The sequence below is a fragment of the Molothrus ater genome, chromosome 5 (genome assembly GCF_012460135.2).
Source record: "Molothrus ater isolate BHLD 08-10-18 breed brown headed cowbird chromosome 5, BPBGC_Mater_1.1, whole genome shotgun sequence".
NCBI lineage: Eukaryota > Metazoa > Chordata > Aves > Passeriformes > Icteridae > Molothrus > Molothrus ater.
Genome location: NC_050482.2, coordinates 32939828 through 32967534, shown reverse-complemented (window position 1 = coordinate 32967534; position 27707 = coordinate 32939828). Strand labels below are relative to the sequence as shown.

General features: G+C 38.6%; 1 protein-coding gene across 2 annotated transcripts in view; it reads right to left on the bottom strand.

The window, feature by feature from the left end:
- Positions 1 to 27707, bottom strand: part of SRGAP1 (SLIT-ROBO Rho GTPase activating protein 1) — a 139268-nt gene that overhangs the window by 36363 nt on the left and 75198 nt on the right. For both annotated transcript variants that reach the window (XM_036400967.1, XM_036400966.1), the window contains exons 4-11: positions 24389 to 24451; positions 14259 to 14441; positions 13746 to 13874; positions 6652 to 6873; positions 5768 to 5869; positions 4105 to 4302; positions 3901 to 3985; positions 38 to 65 (exon numbers count right to left, since the gene is read on the bottom strand). In XM_036400967.1, coding sequence (XP_036256860.1) covers positions 38 to 65; positions 3901 to 3985; positions 4105 to 4302; positions 5768 to 5869; positions 6652 to 6873; positions 13746 to 13874; positions 14259 to 14441; positions 24389 to 24451 — 1010 coding nt within the window. The remainder of the gene's footprint in view (positions 1 to 37; positions 66 to 3900; positions 3986 to 4104; positions 4303 to 5767; positions 5870 to 6651; positions 6874 to 13745; positions 13875 to 14258; positions 14442 to 24388; positions 24452 to 27707) is intronic.

Sequence of the window (27707 nt, the reverse complement as noted above, 5' to 3'; positions counted from 1 at the left end):
TTTTAACTCCAAACCAAGTCAGATAAAAATATCTTACCTTGTTGTCATGTATTCAGCTCTGTGACCTAGAAAGTTCAATAAACAGGAAACAATGATTTGTAGGTTTTAGGTTGAAATTTTTGTATCTAAATGATACTTAGCAAATTATTTTTAACCCTAACTTTCGTACTACCAGCAAAAGATATACAACTATACAACAAACAGGGCACTGTAGTTACCTAGTATCTCCACAGTTCCACTTAAAATACAAACACAACCCATCTTATGGAACAACTTTTAAGGAGCCTACCCAAAGATTTAGAGTCACTTGATACTGTAAATAATTTCAAGTAAAATTCCAAACAATGTCTATTGTTGGTGCTCATATGTTTCAGTGACTAAATCAGTATGGAAATAGAGCTGTGCCAAGATTAGATTACATCTCCCCCAGTGCCTTGTGGCTAAACCTGTTCAGTGCTGAAAATGCAGGGCTCTAGACATGAGTAGTTATTAAAAGACTGCCTACTCTCTTTTCTCTGTGTATTACAGGAAAAAAGCACAACACTATCACTGAGAAACACCACAGAGAACTGCAGGGAACTGTAAAGAAGCAAATATCATATTCCAGAAAGGTTCCTTGGCAGATCAACAGACCAGTAAATTAGGCATGACTGACTCATCATAATGAAAAGCAAAATAATGAAACAGGACAAAGATCATGGTATGGTAAGTTCCAATGAGCCCAGCATTGCCAAAGGGAGATTGTGCCCTATTAATTTAGTAAAAATCTTTGAAAATGTCAGTAAAATACTGGATAATGAAGAATCAGTTCAATTAATTTACTTAAGCTTTCAAAGGCCACTGATAACTTTCTTCACAGGAGGTGATGAAGGAAACTAAACAGCCATGGATAGAGTGGCAAAATATTCTCACTGATCAAAAACTGGCAAAGAAAAGGGAAACCCAGTGGACTTATAATGGTCTTTTTTCATCATGGCAAAAAATGTAGCAGCCATTTACTCAGACCTTCCCATTAGGACCATTTATGCAATCCAGAAGGCATTTATTAATATCTTGAGAGATCACAGCAGCTAAGGAAGCAGAGCACTGTGCAGATAACTGAAATACTTTTGTATCAAATCATGACAAAACTGTGAAGGCCTTTAAAGGGGTTAAGTGACATACACTGCAAACAAAATTCACTATTAACAGGCTCAAGTAAGGTATTAGTGAAGAATTAAACACCTATGCCAGTGAACAGATCTATGGATATGACCTCTCAAAATCACTCTGAGCTTCACTTGGGCTAGGTCCAAGTACACATCCCAGTTTGAAGGTGACACCAAACCAGTTTTTCAGACTCCAGGAAGAATGAATAACAGTAATATGAAAAACATACTATTATGTGCCAGTGTTCAGATGCGTGCAAAGTACTGCACAGTACTGAATATCCTAGTCTGAAAATATATTTTGCAATACTAGAAGAGTGTGGATCCCCTCAAAGTGGCACAAAGAAAAAGCTCTGGGAACAAACACTGACAGTAAGACATGTGAATCTTGCTGGCATCTATTTCAGATAGGTGAAAAAGAGAGATCAAAGAAGAATATGAAAAATAACCTATGACAGAAAAAGAGTAAGCCAGGGACTTCTCCGTACTCAGGTTACTATGGGAAATTCACTGAGACTAAGAATTCCAAAAATAAATGTTAGTAAAACAGAAGATGTTACAAATGCTGTGCCTGGGGGGTTTTAAACACATCTTTGTTTAGGGCAAAAGGTGTCTGGGCTTTAGGGGAATTTCTTCTACAACTCCTTGTTTTCTTTCCTGCATTTCCCTTTGCTTTGTTGATTTCTTCTTTCAATAGATGAGCCTTTGGATCAGAACTAATGCGACCATCAGTGTGTGTAAATTGATACTATCAATTGATACTATCAATTGATACTATCAATTTAGTATCAATTTCATTTGAGTGTTTTTTATTTACTTTCCAAGTTTGTAGAAGCAGATTCAGCACAGAGCACTTCATCTATCTTCACTGTGCAGATCATGAATATGTATCTGCTGTGTTCATAAACAGCAAGACTGTAGTAGGCAGGTGATGAACCAGCATAGAAGCCAAATGCTGTTAACATTGTGGGCAGCAGATGGAACCTGGATCTATTCAGCCTACATCCTTACACTCTATAGTTTTGAATGAAAGCAAGAAAGGGTGCCAAAGGAAAACTTGCAGTTGAGACAATCCTCTCCTTCTCCCCACTTTATTTAACACAGCACACTGTGTTATTTGTCTGCAGTCTTGCTGATATTAAAGTTTCCAGAAAAGGCAATTTGAGAGGAGCAGGGGAGCAGTTCATGTCCTACAAATTAATTTCTATATTAGCTACAGCAATAACATTCATAATACCACTGTAATTTGATCCTTTCAATCCTCCCCATTCAAGAAACTTTCAGAATCCAGGTCCTCCATCCAAGACATGGGCATTTTAATGCAGGTCATGCCTCAACTGAAGGGGGTACTAAAACTTCTTAACCTGTAAAAATGATGGCTCCAAATATCAGCTTTCAATGTAAATGTGTATGTTTGAGGTACTATTTGTATGTGCCATGCTATGGTGCTGGGACAACAAATACGTGCAAAACCACTGTGGGCAACACAGATTAACTACATGGGGGTTACAGATGGTGTGTAGAAGGGAACTCTTCAAACAGAATAGTCCAAGCATGCCTCAGCATGGCAGAATGGCCCAGAGCCTAATGGCAATTTATCACTTGGGTCACCCTGCTGAGAAGTTTTTCTTTAGGTTTCCTTTCAAACAATTCTTTCCTTCCTTTTTTCCAACATGGTTTATGCAGCAGATTTTTTTGCCTTTTATCTCCCTCCCTTTCACTGTATTTTTCCAAAGACATTTTCAATGAGCTTCCAGAAGAAAAATGTCCTCTTTTTTTGACCAAAGTTAGCTGCACACTGTTTTGTGTGAATAAACTGTTCACCACACACATTCAAAATAAAAATCTATTAAATGAAAACCTCCACGAGAAAGCGGGTAACATAGGTAGCTGTCTAAAAACAGGTACCATCTTCTACAGTTCAGTTTTGAAAGAAAATGCTGCTTATATCCTACCCCCAACCTCAGTCACTCCCTGGACAGAGGCACTGTTTGGGTTATAGCCACTGAAGTGTTAATAGCTGTTCAGGCACCTCCACATGATTTGGGGATCTGGGCTTTTGTATTAAAAGCAAAAAGAGATGTGATTAACTACAGATACTTGGCAGTAAAAAGAAAATAAGCTGACACATCTCTTAGAGTAATTGTTTTAGCAAACAGGTTTCCTTTCTTGAGTCTAAACTTTAAATCACAGTCTTTAACTTCCAGAAGAAGATTTTTATTCTTTGTGGTGTAATCTCACTTCCTCTCAAGTCCATTCCACTCTGTGTGTCTGGTCTTCAAGGTTTGTACTGCAATTCCCCTTTCCCTTCAGTGCATGAGGAAGTGTCTGTTGGGAGGGCTGGTAAAAGGCTGGAGCTGTGTATAGTGTGTGATTCATTAAAAACCTCAAGTCAACAGAAATGGTTAGGGTGTAGAAATACTACATTTGTCACAGCTCTTAAATAAACCTGCACTGACTGCGTCACTCTCCTTGCAGGCATGAGATTTTTCATTCAATAGTTCTGCTGCCATATACAGTAATTTGTCTAAACACCTGTGCAGTGGAAATAAGTATGTGTTGACGAAATAAAATCAATTTACTGTGTATACTCTTACCACTGCACCAAAACTCTGATTGGTAAAAATCAAATCTATGTTTACTGGACAATTAAGCTTTAAGTTTTGTATTTTTTTTCCTGTGTATCTTTGGCGTTTCAGTAGGTTCATTGTATAGTTTGGAATCACTTTTCAGTTTACTGCGTGATATTTACCTTCTCCAAGTGTCCTCTGCAGCAAGTCATGTTTTGCTTGAAGTTTTGTGATGAGATTGCTACCTTCCAGATATTCTCTGAATTTCTGTAGAAATGCAGATGAATCTATTACTATGCATGACACATAAATCCCAGGAACTTCTGGGTAATGATTACTTCAGGTGTTTGGTCTGCATCAGATGAATGAGGAAGCAACCAACATACCATGAAATAGAACTGCTCTGTTTCCTGCTGGTTAGCTCTTCTTTTTGCAATGCTAGGCTTACTCAGGTATGTCTCAGAGACTGTTGACTTCACAGACTCTGTTGAGCGACTGTGCTGGAAACACTCTGACACATCATAATCTTCAATGGTGACCATATCTTGGATTGTCTGCAGGGTAGCCTCTGTTGTTTTCTTAACCTGGTATTAAAAAGCAGAGTTTGCCAAATGCCAGATAAATATATAAAGGAACAGCTTAACAGGGAAGCTCATTACTCACAGTAATTCTCTGGCACACTCCCCCAAACAAACTGGTGTGTAAATGTGAAAAGTCAGGTGTGTGATAACAGATATCTATGTAACAGATATCCTGTCTCATTCTCTGCTTTATCATGGTCTAACCCACAAACACAGATGTACCCTTGTGTTGACTCCTGTACTGTACAGTGCTGTGATGAGGGCCACAGTAATGTTCAGACTGCAGAAGTGGAATACATTGTTGACAGAGAGGGCTTGAGAAAGACAAATTTCTTGTTTGTTCTCAGACCAGACTCCCAGCCCTCCTATGACCTATGGAGCACCACTGCTCATAGTGGAAACCCAGGCATGGATGCTGTGGACAAGGGATGCAGTTTCCACAGTGCAATAAAATAACTGGCAAGATTCACAAGGATGTGATTACTTCCCAGTTTTGCTTCAGATGGAGTCTCTAGTAGGGTCAACCAAATCATGAACATGTCTACACACAACTCCAGTGTAGTCAAATATCCCTTCCATGCCTGTCAAACATGATTTTCCCTGCTATGCTCTTGTACTTCATTTCACTGAAAGAAATTATCTTTCTCCTTCCATCTTTGTTACCTTGAGAGACTTTCTGTATGCAGGTGGTTGTTTTTTATTTTATGACTACTGTACATGTCTCATGGACATTAATACTTTGTTCTAGATATTCAACATACAAACTAGAATGAGAAAAACTGACATCTTGAAAACTTATCAGTAAAGTACATGAAGAAACTAAATTATTTCTATGTTTCCTTTTAGGAACAAATTCTCATGTAAACTGAAGGACTTTAACATTGCCTCAACTGTGATAAAAGTGCATTTTATTTCCACTGCCAGAGCAGGGGAAAGACAACAGCATCGTTTTTTCCATATTTTACAAAAAACTGCATTTTATTTTGCTAGGTGAGCTGTTCCCATCACAGGCATTCATTAGTCATGTTTATAAATAGCTGTAGCTGAGAGCCTAAGAGATCTTGACTCAGAGACCACAAAAGACATTTCAAATTCCTTTGTACTACAGAAGAAGCAAGTTGAGAACTGGACAGAGGGTGGTCACAAAAGACAATAACTGTTCTCAGTGCCTTTCTGTCACAAGAATTTAAAAATATGTGCTCTAACAAGTTTACACTGAAGCATCTGCAAAACATGGAACTCAGGAATGTAAATGTATGGACCGGTAAAAGACAAAGTTTTCAAATCTCTGTAAAGCAGGTGAGGATTCACCTTAGCCTATGTGCCAGTATTTGATGTTTAAAATTAAAACCACTTATACAGATTGGAGCCACTTCAGGGTCATTTACATGCTTTTGGCAAGGTAGAAAACACTGCACCTTCCTGAAAATTATGTTCAATGCTTAGCCCTTGTAGACATAGATCTTACCTCCTCATTTTCAATTTTGAGTGTAGCCAATCGTGACTGCAGTTGCTGATACCTAAGCATAAGCTCTGCTTGCACAGGTTGCTGGGCAGAGACCTGGCAAACCTAACAAAGAATCAAAAAGAGCTGTAAGATGCAAGCAATTAAAAAAAACAGTCAATAGTCTTGTGTTCTTCTTAAAACTAGGTGAATTCCTACCAAAGCTATTAAAACTTAATAAAGCAGACAATAAAATGTGCCCATCTAAATTTAAAGTACTTATGTGCTGTAAAGTGTGAAAGTATGTACTACAGCTTATTAATAAAGAGCACAACACTTTTGTATGTGTGCTTTTTATAGCTTTTGTATCACACAGAAATGCAAACCCTGGAGTTATCTTCAGAAAAAAAGATGTACATGGGTGATTTCAAATTCTGCTTTGCTACTGGCCTTTGGTGTAGCAGAACAGGGCACAGCTGGGGTACCCCATATGCTTAAAATCTCCAGATGATAAAACAAGAGAAGAAGAAGGGGGAAAGGCTGCATTGCAGGAATAATTTGGAGCAGCTCTGTAGCTGCTCTCAAATAGCACCCACAAACTCTGTTATGAGTGATGCAGTTAGTAAAGACAAAGTCACTGCTTACACTGGTGCTGGGCTGAGCACAGGTTGGCCAGCAAATTCATAGCAATGCCATTATAAATGATACAGAATATAGTAACACTTAGTTTTTACGTGAGAACTTTGAAGCAGCAGACAGTGCTGTAAAAGTTTTGCAAAATGTTATTGCTGATCCACTGACTTTCAGTAGCTTTTACCAAACTCTTTGTAAAAGGGCTTGGTAAATGATAAACTCTCTGTCCTGGTATACAGAAACAGTCACTTGGGGATACTTGTCAGTGTACAGACCTCATCACCCATGTGAGACTGGAACTCAAATTTCATTGGTGGACAAAAAGCAGTAGGGTACATTTCCATGAATCTTTGCTTGTCACTGCGTGGCTCCAAGCAGTCAACTGCATTTTCAATGATGTCTAATCCCTCATGCCTGGAAGTTTCAAGATTATACTCTGCAGAAAGGTATGTTCTTAGGGCTCTGTTCAGACTAGCATGGTATCCAAGATCACAACACTAAAAAAACAACAAAGGGAAAAGAAAACAAATTTAAAAGGAGAAATGCCATTCCAATATCACAATCCTGAAACTGTCACTAAAATTTTCTGTCCTGAAATTTTTCTATCTTTGAAGTATTTAACAAAATATCTTCTAAATTAAAATACACTACTGGGGTCAAGACAGTAAGTATTTAGTATCGTCAGTCTGTTGCAAAGATTAATGGACAGTTTTAGAAAAGAGATCAAGTGTACACGTGACAGTTTGCTTATCAGATAGGGAAGGGCAGGCACTGTATATCAATGAAATCTAGGGCCCCACACAAGTAGGCTTTTCAGCATCAATAGCATCTGTAAGCCCTGAATCCCCTGTTTAAACACACCCTAACATAACTATCATCTAAGTTAATGACAGTAGCAAAGTGAACTTGAAGCAATTCCTGCTTACCCTGCCTGTGTCCAAACCAAAACCTCCACAAATACTTTGAGCATAAGCAATCCATCTAAAATGCTTTTTCAAACAACAGGAAACGTTTAACATCTTTTTCCCTGATCATGAAAATGTATTTAATATAAACACCTTATTTCCCATGCTCGTGTAAAGCCAGAAATGTATATCATGTTACTAAATGCAGAAAGTCATAATTTATGTATTTTTTTTCCTATGAAATGGAATGTAATTGAAACCTAATTGGTAAAACACAAAGTTGTGTTTGTTCTTGAATTTTAAACATCCTCAATTTGCATTATTCATGTTTCATTAATATTTTAGAGAACAGCTGAATATATTTTAAAAATGTCATCGCAGTAGCATATCAGCTGATTGTTTCCCTACATTGTACAGTAAATACCCTCAGTTTCTGCTCAGTGAGCCTCCAAGTAAGGAGAGATGTCACCTCAATAGTGGCACATCAGTTTGCAAACAGTTGCATACAAAGCAGTGCTCTTTATTCAAACAGGTGAGATGTGCCCCAATCAGAGGCCAGTGCCTGGCCAGAGCAGCCAGCGCACTCTGCTTTAGGGCACCCCTCAGTCCCCAGCCACTCCTCTTTGGTGCCCACCCACAGCCTGAAGTCACCCATCCCTGTAGGACTCCCAGGGTAACTATGGAGCTGGGTAAAGAAGCAATTTGGATTCAGTCCACTGTACCCTACATGCATAAATGCACTGTTCATATGAGTACCTCCCTCACAGCTATTACAAACCCCACAGGACTCATGGAATCACATTCCCCTCCCCTTCCTCTTGCTTATTTGAAAAAGGAGATACATAGACAGAGAGAGAGACAGAAGGAAAGAGCTTTCAACCTATTTACCAAGCCAAAACCTGCGTGTAGAAGGGAATGAAACACTTCTGTAATGAACAGAAGGGAATGAAACACTTCACACCTTGACTTAGGTAGGGTAATGACTAGTGATGAAGCTGCTCTCTGAAATCTAACAGAGAGCTGTTTATTCACAACAAAGCTTCCATAAAGACTAAGTTTTCACTCCTAGCAAGTACTCAGGCAGTGACTGCAGATGGGACAGTGGCTCCCCAAAAAAACAGATGCTGAACCATTCAAACAAAATAGAAAAGATGTCATGTTCAATCACACACACATACCTTAACCTCTCTCTTTTGCATTCATAAAATGGAAATTTTTCTTACACTTACTAAAACAGCCACTCAACCTTTATACTGAAGTGCATCCATATTTCAAAGAACACCAGCCTCAAAAATACTGTTTCTAAAAGGAAAAGTCTCTTGGTGTTTTTCTCTTGTTCTGTGTCAAATCAGATCTCATATTTAATTCACTATCTTGGATGAAAAAGACGGACTAAAAGTGCTGATAAGAAAGTGAATTGGGACAGCTGTTTTATTTCATGTGCATTAGTTTCAGAGAGACCTCAGAGAAGATTAAACTGAAAAAGAATTAGAAATAGAGGGCAGTGCCAGGTTTAGCATTGCCAACTACCCATGTGTTAGAAAACTACAGCCTGAATTTTGGCTCTGGTGGATTAATCCGAGTATTACTAGAAAGCTTATTGATTTACAATTAGAGCTGTGTGGGTTTCTGATGCAGCTTTTTTGCGAACTGGAACATAAAATTGCAGTCTTTATGCTGTGACACAACTTCACTGTTTAACCCTTAATCTACTCAGTCACTATCACCATGGTCATCTTTGGCAAGTGATGACAGCTGAACAAGGCAACAAATCAGACAAGAAGAGGATTTTTCAAGTGAAGCAGAGTATCTTGCCAGGCTAAGGCATTTTCTTGCAATGCCAATGCCAGCAGAGAAAACAAAAATTAAATGCAGATCCTGAACTAATGCTTTACCACAAGTGTCTCTTTGAATGGAATTAAAAACATCTGAATTTGAAATTTTGCTTAAATTACTTATGTAAAAATAGAATTTGTATGAGGGAAGTTATTTTTTAAAAGCAAAACTAAACACTCAGACATCACAACTCTTACTTCTGCCATACCATAGCCCACTTTCCCTAAAACCTGGACACACAGGGTAACAACAGCTCTATATCTTAGTTAACCAGAAAGAAATGTTCTGGTTTAATCTGCTGGAAAGATGGTTTAGAAAAGAGAGTTGTCTCTAAACACACACACATGGACATGTATTTACATGATTTTCAGGAAAAGTCTGTAGATTTGTGGAAAGACTTGTACAGTTCAAGTGAGCAACCACACTGTTAGCCAAAATAACCACGAGTGTTAGAGGCTCACTAGTCAGCACAGAGGGTCCAGCCAGGGTGCTCATCCATCTATGGGTCTGCTACCTGTCTATGGGATAGAGAGGTGAGATGTCACTTGCTGCACTAAGACATGAAGATGAGAAATAACAGAATGAAGTCAGATGAGGGATGCATTTGGGGTATGTGTGAAAAATTAATTTTGTAATTTGCATTTTATTCTTATTTGAAATTAAATAGGAAGCAGTCTCAAGAGCATTTACTGCCTTTATTGTACCCCAGAGTACATTTAGGCTTGAACAAAACAAACTGAAGTGCTTAGCACAGAGCTTCAACCAAACCAAGCTGCTCTTATTTAATTTAATTTTGTTTCAGGAATAGTAATAAAATTCTAACGTCAATGGAGAGAGGAATTAATAAAAAAAGCCTTAATCTCTGAATAAGTCACTTTCTAACTATTTTGTTACACAGACATCCACATTCAAATCAAAGGGATCTAAGGGTACATACCATATTTATGAGGACTTACATAATAAAGATTGTGAGCTGCACACATTTTACCCTAGTTTTAAACTTGGTTTTATGAATGATTAATAAAGAACCTGTACAGAATAAATTAAGTTCACAATAGCTAAATGTTCCTTAATTTCTTAATGGTCCAAAGCATGCATACTGCAATTAGAGATTCAGAAACTACATTTTAAGAAAGACCAACACATTGATATTTTATTTATTTCAGCGGCAGAACTACAGTAAAGTGGTTTTGATCACTATTTCCTAGTATTTATCTCCAGATCATAAAAATGCATGGTAAGTCTGAAAAAAGGTCCTTACCTTCCTCTTAGACAAATTTAATGGAAGTAAATGAGTAAAAGTATGTGCCATATGGACAGATGCTGGCACTAACAGTCAGATTAGCAGCACTGTATAGTTTGTTGTTCCTCTGAAACTCAGAATCTTAAAAAAATTTCTACATACTAGGTAAAGCTTATTTAATTCAGCTAATATTTACTGGTTTTTATAGGTACAAATAAAGAAAATAACTAATTCTGTCCTGCACTTGAACTAGATCCCACTCTAGACAGCACAGAAGAAATATTTAACAGAAAATTCAAATTCCTCTACAATATGCAGGGGACAGAAATACACTGTGCATATCAAATCCTGTTTACCTCTCTGCTTCTTTGCAAATGTTGGTCTCATCTCTCAGCTCACTAACTGCATTAAATCATCCAGCTAAGACTCCAGCAATATTTTTATATTACTTTTATCACAAGAGCTTAAAATGAGCAAAACATAATTTTTAGTCAGAAGCGCTGAGCTCTGTTAATGAAATGACAGAGTTGAACAGTTCAGACTGAGTTCAGATGGGGAACAGTAATTTAGGATTTTCCATATAAGCCTCATATATGGAAAATGCAGTGGAATCCAAAGGAAAAATAGGTGGCTTTTTTTTTTCTTTTTTTTTTCTTTTTTTTTTTTTTTGTAAAAATGAGTAGTCCCACTCTGCTCCCCAACCTTGTTAGAAAAAAATTTATGGAACAGTTTATTGCATGTACTTAGCCTGCTTTCATTAGACACATTTTTCACTAGCACAGGAAGACATTTCATTTCATTTATGGGCAACACCAACAGCTTGGGGAGATCTAAATTCTTCCATTATCACTGGAATTGAGACACAGAGCAGAGGTAACCCCTTTCTGTACAGGCAAAGAGAGAGAGTTCAAGGAAGCACAGAAGTCAGGCTAGTAAAGCGGGACAAAATAGAGAGGGCAAAGAATGAAATTGCCACCACTGTTCTGAAAACTCCAAATTGTACCATGACATTAACAGATTTACAGAATGAGGTAGTCTGGACTGTTGCAACATATGGCCAATGGGAAGCATGTCTCACATTCCAATGATATAACTCCAAAACCTTGCCAAGATTCTTGCATTTACAGAAAGAGTTTCCTTTGTCAAGTGGCAAACACTGTCTAAATACCAGTGCTTTCACAGCATATTCTGATTAAATACAAATGTCTGAAAGACACTTCATTTAAACAAGCTCACAATTGGATTAAATTAGCTCTGAAGCAAATTCTGGTTGCACATGTTTACAGCCTACTCTTACAAAACAGCGATGGAAAGGGCAGCTAGACTTTCCATTTAAATTCCTTAGGGAAGAGTAATTTCTCAAGCCGTTTTGCCAAAAGAATGTTATTCTGTACACTGGTCCATGGCTTTCAAAAAGACAGGCAGAGTAGATACAACTTTTCTGTGCTACTAAATATTGTAGAATGTATATTTTTCTTAAAGACTAGCAGTTAGGAAGCTCTAGTCTTCATGGTTGTGTAAATACCCTTACATACACACTAACTCCAGTAAGTGTTGGCTCTGTGTGTGTGTATGGACAGAAAGCTTCACTTCTCCTCCCCTCACAATTCTTTGTAAAGCTCCAGCCTGGTGGTTCCTCCCCTCAGTTTTCACTGCTACAGAAACCTCTGTGGACATCACTGAAGTGGATAAGAATCACATGCATCTTCCAACCTGATAAAGTTTTAGAAGCACACACTGGAGACATTCTCTGAGAAATGTGAACTTTGAAAGGGAAAGCAGGAGAGGTGACAAAATGAGCATCTATCCAGCTTCTGAAGGGGTATGGGTGATGGAAACAAAAAGAAAAGGACCTTTCCCTCCTTCCATAATCCAAGAAGAATTTATGAAGTTCACATGTATGAGACATGCCCTAATTACTGACCAAAAATCTGTCATCCTTTAAGCAGTAGCAGGAAAATCATCCACTAGGTAGGCTCAATTTCTCACTTGGGGGATACCCCAGCAGGTACACAGCTTGTCCTTTGTTTTATGCCCTAATCTTCCACCTATAGGTCCTGGTAAATGCTTTCATTGCCTGGGCAACCTAGATGGGTGGATCAGGTTGTGCAAGTGGATGGATGCAGACTAGACAAGGACAGGACACAGAATAAACCAGAAGAAATCAGGAGCAAACATGCAGTAGCAACTAGGAAAGGAATAAGAGAGATGTTGAAATAGAGACAGAAAAAAATTCTGAAAACACAAAAAAGATTAATTGACATCTTTTACAGGAAAGCAAGTAAGAAATGAAGCAAAACCATTTGAAAGGGAAAAGTTTTAACAAAATCCAGCAAGATTTTATAATTATAGAAACACTAGAAATTATAAAGAAAATATCAGTTTTTAGATGACATATAATAAAACACGTATATGGAGCTATTTTATTTAATCTTAAGAAGGCATTTTTCCCCTTCTCTGTGAAGCTTTGCTTCTCCAGTCAGTAGAAATGAGACTTCTTGTCAAATTCTGTATTAATCTATTCTACATTAGAAACCAGAGTTGCGTATGAATGTTGTTTACTATTGGAAGTAACGTGTTAGTGTTGCAGTAGGCAAACATATTCAAGTATCCAGAATTTCAGATGGGCCACTTTTTCAGAGGTGAACCCACTGAGCCATTTAACCCTACAATGCTAGTGAATGAATGTTCTGGAGCTTGTGTTTGCTGTCTCTGCATCTTCTCTATCACATATGAAGTCAGCTTACAAAGAGGGTAGGATGTGATGAGGGTGCAGGATGCTCCCTCTGCATCATGTAAGAATGTCAGTAATACAGAAGACTAAATGCTGGCACAAGTCAACATTAGTGTATAACCTCATTCTTCTAGGATGTTCTCATAAAAACAACTTATTGAAAATAAGTAACAGGTATGCTGACAGTGCAGAGTACAGGACTGATTGTGCCTGTTCTTCCAACTGCATGAAGTAAGAGTAAGAAGCCATTGTATGTATGAATCAATGACTAAATGAATGAAACGAAAGAGTTTTGAAAACATGGAAGAAATTGTTTCTTTTGAAATAAATATCATTAGATGACCAGTTAAGAAGTTTATCTTGTAAAAAATACTTTGATTCCAGAGATCACACATAATTGCAATGTTGTATTTTCTATTGACACATGGGGTGCAAACACAACGTTCAAACTTTAAAGGAATGGGTTCAGCATCTTACTGGCACTTTATTTTGTGGAAATAAGGGAAAAACTTCTGATTGTATCATACAATATCATAAATAGCAAATGTACTGTAGGCAACCCATATGACTAATATATTCCCTTTAAAACTGAAAAAATGTATCATTCCTGAAGAGAATAATAAACATAAATCCCAACATGCCAATACTTACATCGATCAGATCCGAAAGGTCGTGAATATAATACTTGAACACAGAAGCATTGGTTGCTTCAAGGGTGAGCAGGTATTCATTACGGGCCTTAATAGACTTCAGCTTGTTCTCAGAATATTTTGCTTGACGCTAGGAAAGACATTTCATATTAATGTATTTTAATTACTTCATTTTTGGTAGCAGAAATGGTAAAAATTCAAGCACACATTCCTAGTAACAAGAGAGAATCTTAATTTCTAGCCTGTTATACGTACAACAGATAGAACCCAAAGTGAAAACTTAGTATTTTGTTCCAAATGTGACAAATTTTAAAGTAAGAATTATATTTGTAATGAAGTATCCCCTCTCTCAACTGAAATTATGTCGAGTTATCTATAACCCACTGCTAGTTTATTATGTGTACATTGCTTAATTTAATTTCCCAGCTGGATTTCTCTGTCTAATATCATGCCAAAGAATGTCAGAAATGCCCTGAATTTATTTTAAATGAAACAAAATTAAAGGACTATTTACTTTTTCCTTCATTTTTTCAATCTTCTTCACAGAGCTCCGTCTCTGGTGCCTTTCTTCTAGTCGAATATGAAAAACAGGGTCTCCTGACCTCCCAATCTGTTTTTCTTCTTGCTTCTCTGCCTCCTTCAGTTTGCTTTCAGCACTGATGCTCTCTGCATGATACATGTGGTATGTTTTCATGACCTGCAAAAGGCAAGAGTTAAAGAAGAATTAGAGAGAATGAAAATATAAAGGTATATACAGAAAAATCATAGGGTCTTTGAGAAAATGTTGACTTATAAACATGGATCTTGTGTAAGTTTCTTTGCCAGTGGAGACTGAGGACTTTTCGTTGCATTTTTCTTTTCTGATTTATTTAACAGTATTCCAAATAGGGATTTTTTTTTTCTTTCATTTTCTCTAATAGGAAAGAGCAAAAGCCATTCTTAATAAATTTCAGTATTCTTATCTTCAAATGAAAATCTAAAATAATGAAAACAAAACTAAATCTGTGTCAGTACTGAATCTATCTGATATATAACCATCTTCTGGGCTAAGTAACAACTTGGCTGTTTGAAAGCAATGTTTGAAAGCAGAAGGATCACAATGTTTGAAAGCAGAAGGATCCCTTAAACACTAGAAAAGTGGAATGAAGGAGAGGGAATCGGGATGGGAAGCTTTGCCCTGGGAGCAAATCCCCAGATAGCTGGATGGCTGTCCATGGCCTGGAAAGAAGTGTCTGCCCACTGCACAGCCTGCAGACTAGGCCCAATCTAAAACCAGATGAGAACTGAAGAAGGAGCTGCCTGATATGTAAGTTGTGAAAGTGCTAGACCCAAAGGCATCTTTCCTCTACACACCTGCTGGGTCTGCAGATGAGAGAGCTTGGGTTGCCAGTATGTAAATACATGCTTGCATGAAGAGGAAAAGGGACTGGGTTACCCCAGTCCTCCCTTTCTTCTCCAAGCATGAAAAACCTCAGCCTAGTGGACAGCAGTCAATCACAACACCCACCTCTGCTGGATAGGGCTGACTCTGCCCACTTCCACCAAAGGAAGCATCTTTCTGCCTTTTGTTGTTGGCTTCTTTGTGTTGTTGTCTTAAGTTTAGAGCACTGAATAAAGCAGGAAGGCATCCTCAGGCAGCCAGAGGCCTCCTCTCTTCTTCTAAAAGCTCTCACCAGCAGATATTATCTTTGGGTGGAGGCCACACAAACCATTCAACTGAAGGACACACAGGCAGAAGGAATCAAACCAGCTGCTTGTGTGATCCATGGAGGAAATAGTTTTGAGAAGCTGCCTTGAAATATTCCTTTGGGAGAGTGTACTTTTTGTAACTGAGTATTTAGGCCAGCCTAAGGAGTATCCATGGAGTGGCAAAACACTACAGCTAGATATTGCAATTCACTACAGCACATCTTAGCACAGATTGACACAAACCAACTGCATGCCATGCCAGTGGGTGGCTGAACTGATGTTTATTTCAAGTCCTGTGCAACAGAAAGACAGACACTTTCAGAGAAATGCAATTTTGCATAACAATGTAGGTTATACACCATAACTGTGTATGCCACTATTTAAGACTCATGCCACTGATACTAAAAAGGAAACAGACAACTCTTCACCAGCTTCCTGTAGTAAGGTAAAACAGCTGGTGACAAACACTAAAAGTGGCCCTGTTTTTATTTTAAGAAACATATGCTTATAGATCTGTGGTGGAAAAAACCAAACTGCCTGGAGCAGGACTCTGTGTTATTGCTGCTGCTCCTCTATAGCACTCTGGGCTCCAACGCCCAAGCAGAGGGCAGAGCTCCCTGTCCAAACACTGCCTACACCCACTGGGAACAGCTGCTGCCCCACCAGTTCACATCTGCACAGATGAGGCAGAAAAAACTCCCAGGGACAGACAAAGCTGGGTTAGGAAGAGAAGGCAAGCCCACAAGGGTGAGGTCTGCGAGGTTCCCAGTCTAACTAAATAGCATGTTCAGTCTCCTGTATCGTGCTCTGCTCCAAAGGCACTCTTACAGCTGTTGATGATCAGTAGCCAGGGAGCTTAACTCATACAGCCACAGGGAAACAAATGAATTACTGCAAAGAGAAGAAAAGGACTTTTCACAGAAATGGTTTATATAATAAAACAGAAAAGCACAGAAAGTGATATGGCTCTTATTAAAAATGATAGGGAAAGGAAACTAAAAGCAAGGTTGTGCCCTTTTCTTCTGGCCTTTCCATTCAAATCTTTTAAGTGTTTCTTTACATAAGGCTAGAGGTGTTTGCTTTTATTTTTTATCTTTTGTTCTGTGTCATCTCTAGAGACTTTTTAGTTGGTGGGACAAGACTAATTCATGTGTCTTACCACCTAGAAAAGTTATTTTCTTTTGCAGTCTGCCTGTGGAGGGAACTATGGGTCCTGATGGAATTAACCCAAGAATTCTCCAAGAGCTGGCTGATGTCATCACAAAACCTCTCTCTCAGTTTTTGAGCAGTCTTGGGAATTGGCAAAGTCCAGGCTGGCTGGAAGCTGGCAAATGTTGCCCCAGTTTTCAAGAAGGACAGGAAGGGTTCTTCCTGCAAACTGCAGGTCTGTCAATCTCACTTCAGTGCCTGGCAAAGCTATGAAGGAGATTATTCTGGGATGTATTGAAAAACACCTGAAAGACAACACAGTCACTGGTGACAGCCAGCACAGCTTCATGAGAGGGAAGTCCTGTTGATTAAACTTGATTTCCTTTTATGGCAAGGTAACCCACGTAGCTCCCACCAAGGGAAGTCAGCTGATGTAATCTTGGATTTCAGTAGATCTTTCAATACTGTCTCTCAGAGTACCCTTCTGGAGCAAATGTCCAGCACATAGCTGGATAAACACCTCATGTGATAGGTGAGCAACTGGCCCCTTGGTTGGGCATAGTTATAGTGAATGGGGTGAATCAGTGAATCAGACTGGTGACCTGTCACTAGTGGGGTTCTGCAGGGCTGTCTTAGGTCCTGTGCTCTTCAACATCTTCATTAATGACTTGGATGCATGACTAGAAGGCCTACTAAACAAGTTCACAGCTGATACAAAACTGGGAGGAGCTGCTGACTCCCTCCAAAGCAGGGATGCCCTGCAGAGAGACCTTCACAAATTAAGAGAACTGGGCAATCACCAACTTCATGAAGTTCACCAAAGGAAAGGTATCGGGACTGTGCATCTGTGATGGGGCAATCCTGGATGAATGGACAGACTGGGGAATGAGAGGCTGGAGGGCAGTACCATGGAAAGGAACCATGGGGTCCTGGTCGAGGGGAAGTTGGATATGAGTCCACAGTGCTCTGGCAGCCAGGAGGGCCACCCATGTCCTGGGAAGCATCAGGAACAGCACTGCCAGCAGGCAAAGGAGGGGACAGCCTCACCTTAATAACTGTGTGCAGTTTTGGGAGCCACAATAGAAGAGGGATATAAAGCTATTGGAGACTGCCCATAGGAGGGCAACAAAGATGGTGAAGGACCTTGAGGGGAAGCTGTCTGAGGAGTGGCTGAGGTCACTTGGTCTCTTCAGCCCGAAAAACAGGAGACTGAGGGGAGAGCTCATTGCCATCTGCAACTTCCTTATGAGGGGCAGGCATTGATTTCTTCTCTGTGGTGACCAGTGACAGGTCCCAAGGGAATGGACTGAAATTGTCATGGGAAGTTTAATTTGGATATTAGAAAAAGGTTCTTCACCCTGAGAGTGGCTGGGCACTGGAACAGGCTCCCCAGGGAAGTGGTCAGAGCACTAAGCCCTGCCTGAGTTCAGGATAACACTCTTAGGCACATGACATCACTCCTGGGGATGGTGTTATGCAGGGCCAGGAGCTGGATTCTATGATCCTTGAGGGTCCATTCCAACTCAGCATATTCTGTGATTCTGTATCAAATATATCTCAAAGTTTTCTAACTGTGTCTAAAAGCACCTAAGTGGTGAAACAAGGATTTGTTCTGCTTGCCAAAAGCAGCAAGCAATGAAATTTTTAAACTAGCAGATTATGTTCTTAAACTAGCATAAATGTCCTTCTGCAGTGGCTGACACTTCAGCTTGCCTCCTTGCTGAAAGAAGCACTCCTTGAAGGAGTACAAGGGTATCTCTGTTCTCACCAGTATCTCCACACTGACTCCACTAGCTTCACATCACCAAGGAGTGTTTCTTCCTCTCACTGCTTGCTTATAGCACATGCTACCAAATCCAGAGCGTCTCACTCCACTGATAGATAGGCAAGTTTTGTGGGAGAACTACATGGAACTCATAGCCTTCACAGGGAATGAAGATGTCTACTTGAAATCCATGTTCTCAAAACAAACTCTGCACAAGTTCTTGGTACAAATGGTTTCCTAAATAACTAAAATTCAAAAAGAAGTTCTTTCTCTGTATTCACAGAGCTGGACATCAGTCAGTCAGTCCTACCCAAGCCTCACTGGCTTAGGAATCAATATAGACTCTATGAAGAGCAGTGATCAGCCTAGGCACGTGACTCCTGTCCAGTTTGTGATATTGATAGCATGCTTATCTCATGCACTAGTGACATCATTATTTTGCAAGCCTTTGGGGAAACGTCTTAATGATTTCTCAGCCTTTTTCATGATGTGTCAATGCTTTTTTAAGAGCTGATATTGCAGCAGCTGAACTTAATTTGAGAAAGCATTAGAGAGACACGTATGGAAAAATAAATGGGAATAGCTACAGAGTTGGCTTCCAAGTATTTCAGCGCATACTTCTCCAACAAACTGGCTTACAATTTGCTGGCTAAGTTGCATATATGATTCTTTCCCTTAACACTATGTCATCTTTTTGCCTTGGAGTTTTTAAGACTGTTAGATGTTGTTAAACACAGTAACAGGCTTTCCTAAATAGACTTATTGTATGAAAAGTTCTGAGATTTGTAGGCCTCTGATCTGTGAACATGCAACGGATTCACAGACCTGTTATTCAAACTATGAAACATGTAATAATTCTTCTCAAATGTCCACCAAACTGTTGAACTGACAGATCATCCTGTGTGAGTATCCATCACTGAACTGACTTTAGTTAGTCTCCAAAGTGTTTACTGATCAGCTGTCAAGTACACACTGAAAAAAGAGAGCAAGGTTGCAATTTTGCAGATGCTGAACTGCCATAATGATATTTGCTGCATTTCTCCACTGTAGTGAACCAGCACTGTTAAAAGCTTACTAGTACCTTTCTAAAATTAAATACTGAGTTTATCTTCTATTAATTTAGGAGGTTTATTCTGCTGATCCAGGTATGTAAAATATATATTTGTCAGATGACTGTGTCAGACTACAAGCAGATGAAAAAGATTTTGCTACCCTAACTATGTACTCTCACATTTGTAGGTGACAGACTGTTCACTTGGTAGCATAAACATCTCAACTTGTGTGCCAAAGTTTCAGCATCATTTGTAAGAGCTCAGCAAATAGGCTTAAGGCAGAAGATAGTATTTATCACAAGGAAGGGCACACTAGAGTATATACTTAGGTAATTATTTTATTTAACCCCACAGTTGTTATATCTAGGCAAATTCATCAACAAGACAGTAATTAGTGCTATACTTCTATGGGCCATAAGTGAAGAATGTTCCCATAGCAGGGGACTAGCTTTCATTCTCTACACAGGTACCTTCTTTTCTAGAAAACTCAAACCAAGGCAAGATTGAAAGCTAGAGAGTTAAAATAGATTGAATTTACTGTGTTAACATGTACTTTATTTTTATAATAAAACTGCATAATTAAGAGCCTTTTCACAGTGTTTCTCGGGAAATAGTAATTTCCTAGCTCATCCCTGGTGTATTTATTATGTTTGAATTGTTTTAGAATTGTCCCTGCTAAGCTGTGAGTTCCTCTCAGAAGGTGGAGTCACAAGGGTTTCATTAAATTGGGTTAGTTAGTGCTCTGCACAAGAAATAAGCAAAATCTTATGCCAATTTTACCACAGCAGTGGCCTCTAACAGTTAAGCAGACTCAGTATGAGCTGTTGTCAGCATCCTGTCCACTCATTCCAAGCCCAACTCTGCTGTGGTTTTAGGAATTGTCACTTATATATTACTATCAATACAGGATTGCTGATTTCACCTTCTCTGATGTGCCACAGTAAACTGAACTTAACTTTTGAAGAGGAATCAGATTCTGTGTTATTTCGGCAAAGAAAAAAATAAAATCTGGCATCAACTACCTTGAAAAATTAAATAGCCAGGGTTTTTCAAGAGTAAGATAAATCAATGGAAAATGGAAGTGGCACAGCAGCCCTGTCTTTTTTAACATCCAAGTTGCTTGGGACTGTCCTCACTTTTTCCTTTTTCTGAGCACTTTACATTTGCATTGCTTGTGAAATGTGTGATGCCAGTAGGATTAATTTGGAAAGCCAAGTGGGAGACATGAAGATATACTTTTATGATGTGCATCACTTTTCTACACCATTTGCCCTCAGCCTTATTACTGGAACAGCTTTGTATTTTCAGCAAACCTGTGACCTTCCTGATGTCTTTAGAGGACATTTATGAATATGTCCTGACCCCTAAATAAGTCCAGTGAAAGCCTCTCTCCAACACAAGTGTCTGCCTACCTTCTGTTCCCTGTCATTCCCCATCATTCAGATACTATTGCTATATATCAGTATCTGATCTAACAAGGCAAGGTATTTTAGCTTCCCAGAGAAATAGAAGAGTTTGACTGGGGAGTTTTCTATGTTGCAAAGATGATTTATTGCAAAGTCAAGAATCTGTTGTCTCTTTAAGTCAATGTGTAAGAAGATTTCTAAATCAATCAGTTCACAAAAGTAAACCAAACATCTTCCAGCTTTCAGTTTGACCAACTTTTCTTCCTGTAACTGCCAGGAAAACTCCTCTCTGTGACCCCACACAACTAACTGAGCTGCCCCTTCTCCACCCCCCTCACTCAAAAGGTACATTTCATAGTAGTTTCTATAGCTTATATTCTTATCTGAAATATGGGACTGATTCCTGGCCTGCACTGGCTAAAGTGTGATAAGGAGAGGAGTAAGGGAGGAGTGCAGCTGCTGAGATGCTGCAGACCTGAAAATACCAACTGTCTGGCACAGCCACAGAGACACCAGGCACAGCTTTAAGTACTTGCCAGTCATAATTCACTGAACTCACAAAGATACAAAGTGAAGCTTAGCTATTAAATTGGTTTTAGAATGATGTTTTCAGTCATAATTTTAAAATGCATGCATAAAATACTGAAAACTGAAAATACAGAATTTTAAAATGCATTTTTGTTAGTTGTAAAACATGTCAAAAACCTATGTAATGTAACATTTAAAAAACCCTTTACATAGAAGAGATGGAAAATTAGAAAGTAAGGTTTCCCTTACAAAATTCTGATTATTCCAGCGAAATAAGCCTGCTTTGTTCTGAGAACATCTGAAGTTGTGGTTCAGCTGCTTCTGTTCTTATTTCTTCAACAATCCTGTACATGATGTGTAGTTTTAATGAGGACAGCACAAGCTAAAGGCCTTAATTTACAGACCTTTGCTGTAAGATAAGGCATGATGATAAGAAATAACCGGATTATTAAAGCTTCATACACACGAAAAGCTCTGATACTTGCCCCTTACTCAAAGGCTTTAGAGGTATTTAAATTCCAATATGACACCACATTCTAAGTTACACTTCATGAAGGCACATCTCCTGTCAAACAAATAGAACTAAGCAGTAGGGAGAGACTTCAGTATTAGTATATTACTCACAGATTTCATAACAATTTGCTTTTTCTTGGACACAATGATTTATCTCACAATAGAAAGACTGATTTTTTTAAACTTTTTCCCCTCTATAAATCATGGGGCAAACAAGTAGATGACATTTCCTTTTTGTGACTGAGGAATGTCAATTGCTGGAGATTAAAACTGTCGATACTTGTCCTGATAAGGCCACTATGATCTTATTCTGTACACAGTAAATGTCATAAAGAATTAAAAACCTGTGCATGAGGTCCCCATCTGTCTAGATACTGTTCTATCTTTATGTACATGAGCAGATAAAATACACAGATATGATGATGACCATTCTAAACATTCAAGCAGTGAAACAGATGCCACTCTGCACCATATTGTCACTTTATTATGTGTGGGCTTTATTTAGCTAAATGTGGACATGTACAGCTGACCAAGCCCTTTGCAATCAATGAAAAGCTGGACAATGAAGTTAACAGTACAGATCACTTAATCTGAAGCAGATTCTTGCATCTGATTAAAGGGGTCTCATCTGCCCATATTAGATTTCCAGGGACTTTAGCTGGAACACAGATAGAATGCTAAGATATTTGTATCTACACTGCAGATGTCTGAAAATCAGGTAAAGTAAATTCCATCCCAAGAAACCATCTTGCAGCAGTAGCCTGACTCAAGTTGTGGAAAAATTCAGAATTTTTATAGCATAAAAAATATTCCCATTTAAAAAATAAATCTTTAATTCTAAGAAAGGTATTAGCATGCACTGGAAGCCATAATATGGAAGTTAATACCTGATTAAATCTGATGGTTATCAGTGTGCATATATAGCACTAGTGTGAAGAAAAAGAATGAAAATACTGAAGTCCAGTCCTGCAGATTTTCAGTGGTACTTCAGAAAAATATTTCAGCACATGCTTCACTGTTTCCCTACCCTGGGAGCACAGGCACTAATCCCAAGCCTTGCCAGACACTGGAGTTATGCAACTGTTTAATTGAAACAAGGCTGTATCTTCAGGGCTTATTCAGCACTGAAGTCCCACTTGTGCCATGGCTCCGGCAGGCGCTGATCCCCCAGCTGAGGGAACTGTCTGTGCCTATCGCTGCTTTGCAGAAGCTGATCCCAGAACACTTCACTGACTGCGGGCCTCAGCCAAGAAGGATTTGCAGTGTCACACCCTACAAAATCCTGGTGGTTTCAGACAAACAAAACCCAAAGAAAATCCCAAACAAACAAAATAAAAAGTGGTGGTTTGGGAAGGCTTTGGGAATCTGTCCATAACAATTAAAAAGACCTCAGGGCAGAAAGACAAGACTAATTTTCTTTGCATCTCCTTTTTGCCACCTAAGTTTTTCTTGAGTTTAAATGTTCTTCATTCACTGATGGCTGCACAGTTTTCCCTAGGTCAAAAGAAAAATCACCAAGATGCACAAAACTAATGTTTGGGCTCTGCCTGTGGAGAAATGATCCCTGATAGCTTCCTAAACTTCACAAATGTTTCTTGATATCAATACTGTAAGGTTTTTTTTTATGGTCCTCCAATTCTTGAGGATGGGGAACAGAGGTGCCTAGAGATTGTTATACAGCATATATGTTTCAGTTCTTCCAGACAAAAAAAAAGAGCATTTAAATGTACAATTCCTGAATGAGCAGAAATCAACAGGCTTCTATAAGAAATGCACATCACCAATTCATCTTAATTCTACAGCTGTGTTTCAAAAAAAGGGTAATTTTTGCTTCTTTTCTTTTTCACAACATACCACCTCAGAAAATAGCTGAGGAAATAGTTATCAGGTAGACGAGACATTGTTTTGTAGTACCAAGTTGTGTAAATGGGTTTCAAACAAGAAAATAGAAATTCAGACCTAAGTTCTCTCAGATTTGCCTACGGATTAGCAGGAGCTTGCCAGAATGTTCACAGTGGTTTTTTTCTTGATCTCTCTAAATGGTATGGGAAGTCTACAAAATGCTCCGTTTTTCTTCTCATTATTTACTTATCTGAGTCAGGGATGGGGAAGGGCACATAAGTAACATTTAGACAGCACAGCACTGGATCTGCAAACCTATGATTTTTAGAGAATGCAGACCACAAGTCAAACTAAGCAGATGGCAGCATGGACAAAAACAAAGCAGAAAAGAAAGAATTTTGCTCTGGTAAGCTCTGAGTAGAAATGTCTCATTAATAAACAACAAAACTTCTAATAAATTGGCTTACCAGAGTCTGGGGGAAAAAAAGGGTTGCAAGTAAAGAGTAATCCTGAAAGCATTATCATACGTATTTTAAACAAGTGAGTAGTCTTTTCAAAAATATAGTTTAGGCTTGTGCAAAACATAAAAATAAGTAACTCCATTGGGGGTAACTTAGTCAATGAAAGTCCACTTAAAGCTTACAGAAGTAGTCTGATATGGAATTTGTATAAGATAAGCTAAGTAAGTAACTGTACTTACTGTGTAAAGCTCGTTAAGTACTTTCATTAAGTCTTCATGAAGCTGAAATGAAATCTCTTTACTCTGTAATTAAAAAGAATCATTAGAAATGGGCATGTAAAAACTGCATCATACATTTGTTTCTTGATATTTATACTCATTGCTCATCCTAGACGGTGAATGCAATATTGCTCCCAAAAACCATTCTGAATTACAGTGCACTAAAAAGAGTGATACAGGGATGCAGAGGCAGACAGATAACATCTGGACAGAAGACTCCTAAAAAGAAAGCCAGAAGTAGTTTTAAGGTATTTTTCCCATAAAGCATCAGGAAATTAGGTGCCAACAGAAAGGGGAAAGTTCAAGATTAATGTTTTTAATAGAACAAACTGTGTAACTGTTTTATAAGTGCTATGATATATACAAAAACAAAACCATGCAGAATGTGATATTCTAGAGGGACATCCTGCCCAATTTTGCATCTAGTCTTTGTTTCTCAGCACATACAACTATCTAAATATTTATGCAAGAAATAATTGTGGCTCCTCTTTGAAACAGATAGCCAACTGCATAATATTCCACAGAGTGGGCTGCTGAACCAGCTTTGTTTAGCTTTTCTGGACTGTGACTTTACTTTCATTCTGACGCAGAAAAAAAAGAAATGCTTAGCAGCAGTTATTATCAAAGCAAATATGTCAAAACAAGATCATTTAATTGGAGTCTCATTGAAATATATTCCTTTGTTAGTTTTCCACAGCAGCTCCATCTGATGAAAATGGTGGCAACTGTGCAAGAGTTGAAGGCATTTGTATCACAGCCTTTGGAAAACAGCTACAGAACAGAGCTACGGGACTTGGCAAACAGCCTGGCTACACTTCTGCTGTGATGCTCAGCATTCTAACATCCATGCTGGAAGCATCAGATTTTTTTTCTGAGAATAAATTGATAATTAGTCTGGCTTCTAAAAACTTCAACAGCATGATAGATAATGGCCTTAGCTATGAGAAGTACTTTGTAGTTGTATGGAAGCCAAAGGAAAATCCTCAGGGACAACTCATGTCCAAAGCTGCTAGCGCATACTTGGCCATCACTAAAACACCTGAAGGAATAATGGGCTTCTGAATGAGAATTCGCAGCACAACATCCATGTATGAGGAGAAACTACATCACACAGCCCACCCACTGTGTCTTCCAGGAGGATGAAACAGATACATACAGTAGCTCAAACAGAAAATTTGGGGTGTTTTTTCTCCTGCTCCTACTATCCTACTTTAACTCTGGGCACTATTTTAAAGCACTTGTCATATCACTTATCAGTATTCACTCCAATCATTAAATGCAAGATGGTTTTACACTGACAAGAAGCTAGGAATATAATTTAAAAAAACACTTCAGTGAAATTCTTGTACTCCCAAGGGCATTAGCTGTAGTAGCTGAGGCACAGTAAGACAGTTGCTCTGAAGCTGAGGTACACAGAATTACTGTGAAACTTTCCTTATTGCTTATACTTTTCAAATATGTATTTTCACGAGGTATGCTTTAGTTCCAAAGTATCTAGAACACAAGGCTTCCTACTTCCATTTCTCTGCAAATATCATATTATTTTCATCTAATAAGAAGGACAAAATTTCATATATGTAATAGTAGAGTTCTTATGAAGAATTGAAAAGGACTGCAGATTTGCAAGCTGCTCTAGAGAAATGCCATAAAATCTTTAGGAAAAATTCTGAGCTGCTTTTCATTGCTTTACATTGGTACCCTGCCTTTAAAAGTCAGCAGCACAGCTCTAACACAACTTACACATCTCCTCAAAGCTCCAAGCAGAGGTTACCTGTTTATTCTTGGATAGATGCTTCTATAGTGCTGAACGTGAGTAGTTTTTAAAATTACTTCAGCAGAAAGAAGGGCAAAACATACAAATAAGATGTTTGACATTAAGATGAGAGCATACCCACGTGGGAGGAAACTCTAGTAGAAGTCCAGTTTCAAGCAATTTATCCCTTTCAACTGTTGCTCACAGCCATCTTGAGGCTGATGAGAATCGAACCCTAAATACAGCAACAGCAATTCTAATTCAGGATGCCTTAACCTGGTAGTGCAGAAGTTTGTTTGAAACAGAAGAGACAGAAACCCCCAAATCAATTTTCTCTTTACCCTTGAGGTTTTCTGTAAGCAAAGTACACACAGTTCATTGAGGGATGGACCCTCCTCTTAATGCAGTCCCACCTTGATGCAAGTAGACACCAGATGAGCTGAGGATTTGGTGAATGAGCACTATTTACTAGGAGCCATTTTTTCCCTTTGCTCCTTTCAAGCTCTGTCCAGCACTGAAATACAAACAGTCCAGGCCTCAGGATTTACTGGCTATCATGCATACATGATCTTTTCCAGGGTAACACAGTGATCAGTGGTAAATTTGAAAGTGAATGGAAGAGATCACAACAGAGAAAGATGCTTTTATAGAAGGACAATAAGTTTTAAAATGGAAAACAAAATGAGAAGGAGGGAGGTGATCAGCAAAAAGAGTGAAAATTGGGAAGTGACAACCAAGAAATCACAGAGGAGTCATCCCTCCACCACTTCATCTGTGGACTCCAACTGGCAGAGAATGCCTGCAGTGATGGATAACATTTCAAACAATTTCAATTCTGATGAAAGTTCTTGTAGGAATTGTCCAAAAAAAAAAAAGAAATTTGGTTAAAAGAGATTTACTTTTCAAGAACCAACATATTTTTCTTTGCCATTTAGGATCAAGAAATGCTGACTTGAGTGGCAAGCAATATGGCTTTTAGTGTGTAATATATGGCATGTTAGAGCACCAGATAAAAAGTAAATTTATTTTCAGTGGTTAATTGCTTTCCTGTTTCTTGTTTATGCTACCTATTCCTTGCAGTACGGTTCAGCACGTGTGAATGGTGTGCTCCTCTAGGAGCCTGTCCACAGGGTACTCAAACAACAGAAAGTAAGATGCAGCACACATTTTCCCAGAGCAAAGTTGATAGCGCTAATCAGGCTATTAACAAACTGACAAACCATCAGTGAAGGTGCTTAGTTATTCACTGTGCCCCTGAGAAATGCACTAGTATCTATTAACCAAAGGAATGAAGAATATAATAAAAATGTTAGAGCACATGCAAATTCCTGCTAAAAATATTATATATGGTACTAATTTGGTTGAAGACATTAAGAGACAGTAGTGTATTTTTTTCACTTGCTAGCAGCATAGATCATACACATGCAACCAACAAGCAAATGTACCTAAACCCTCCTTTTGGTGTGTGCTCAACTTTCAACACATCAGTGCTCCTACTAATGTTATCAAGATTTGTTTTTCTGGATA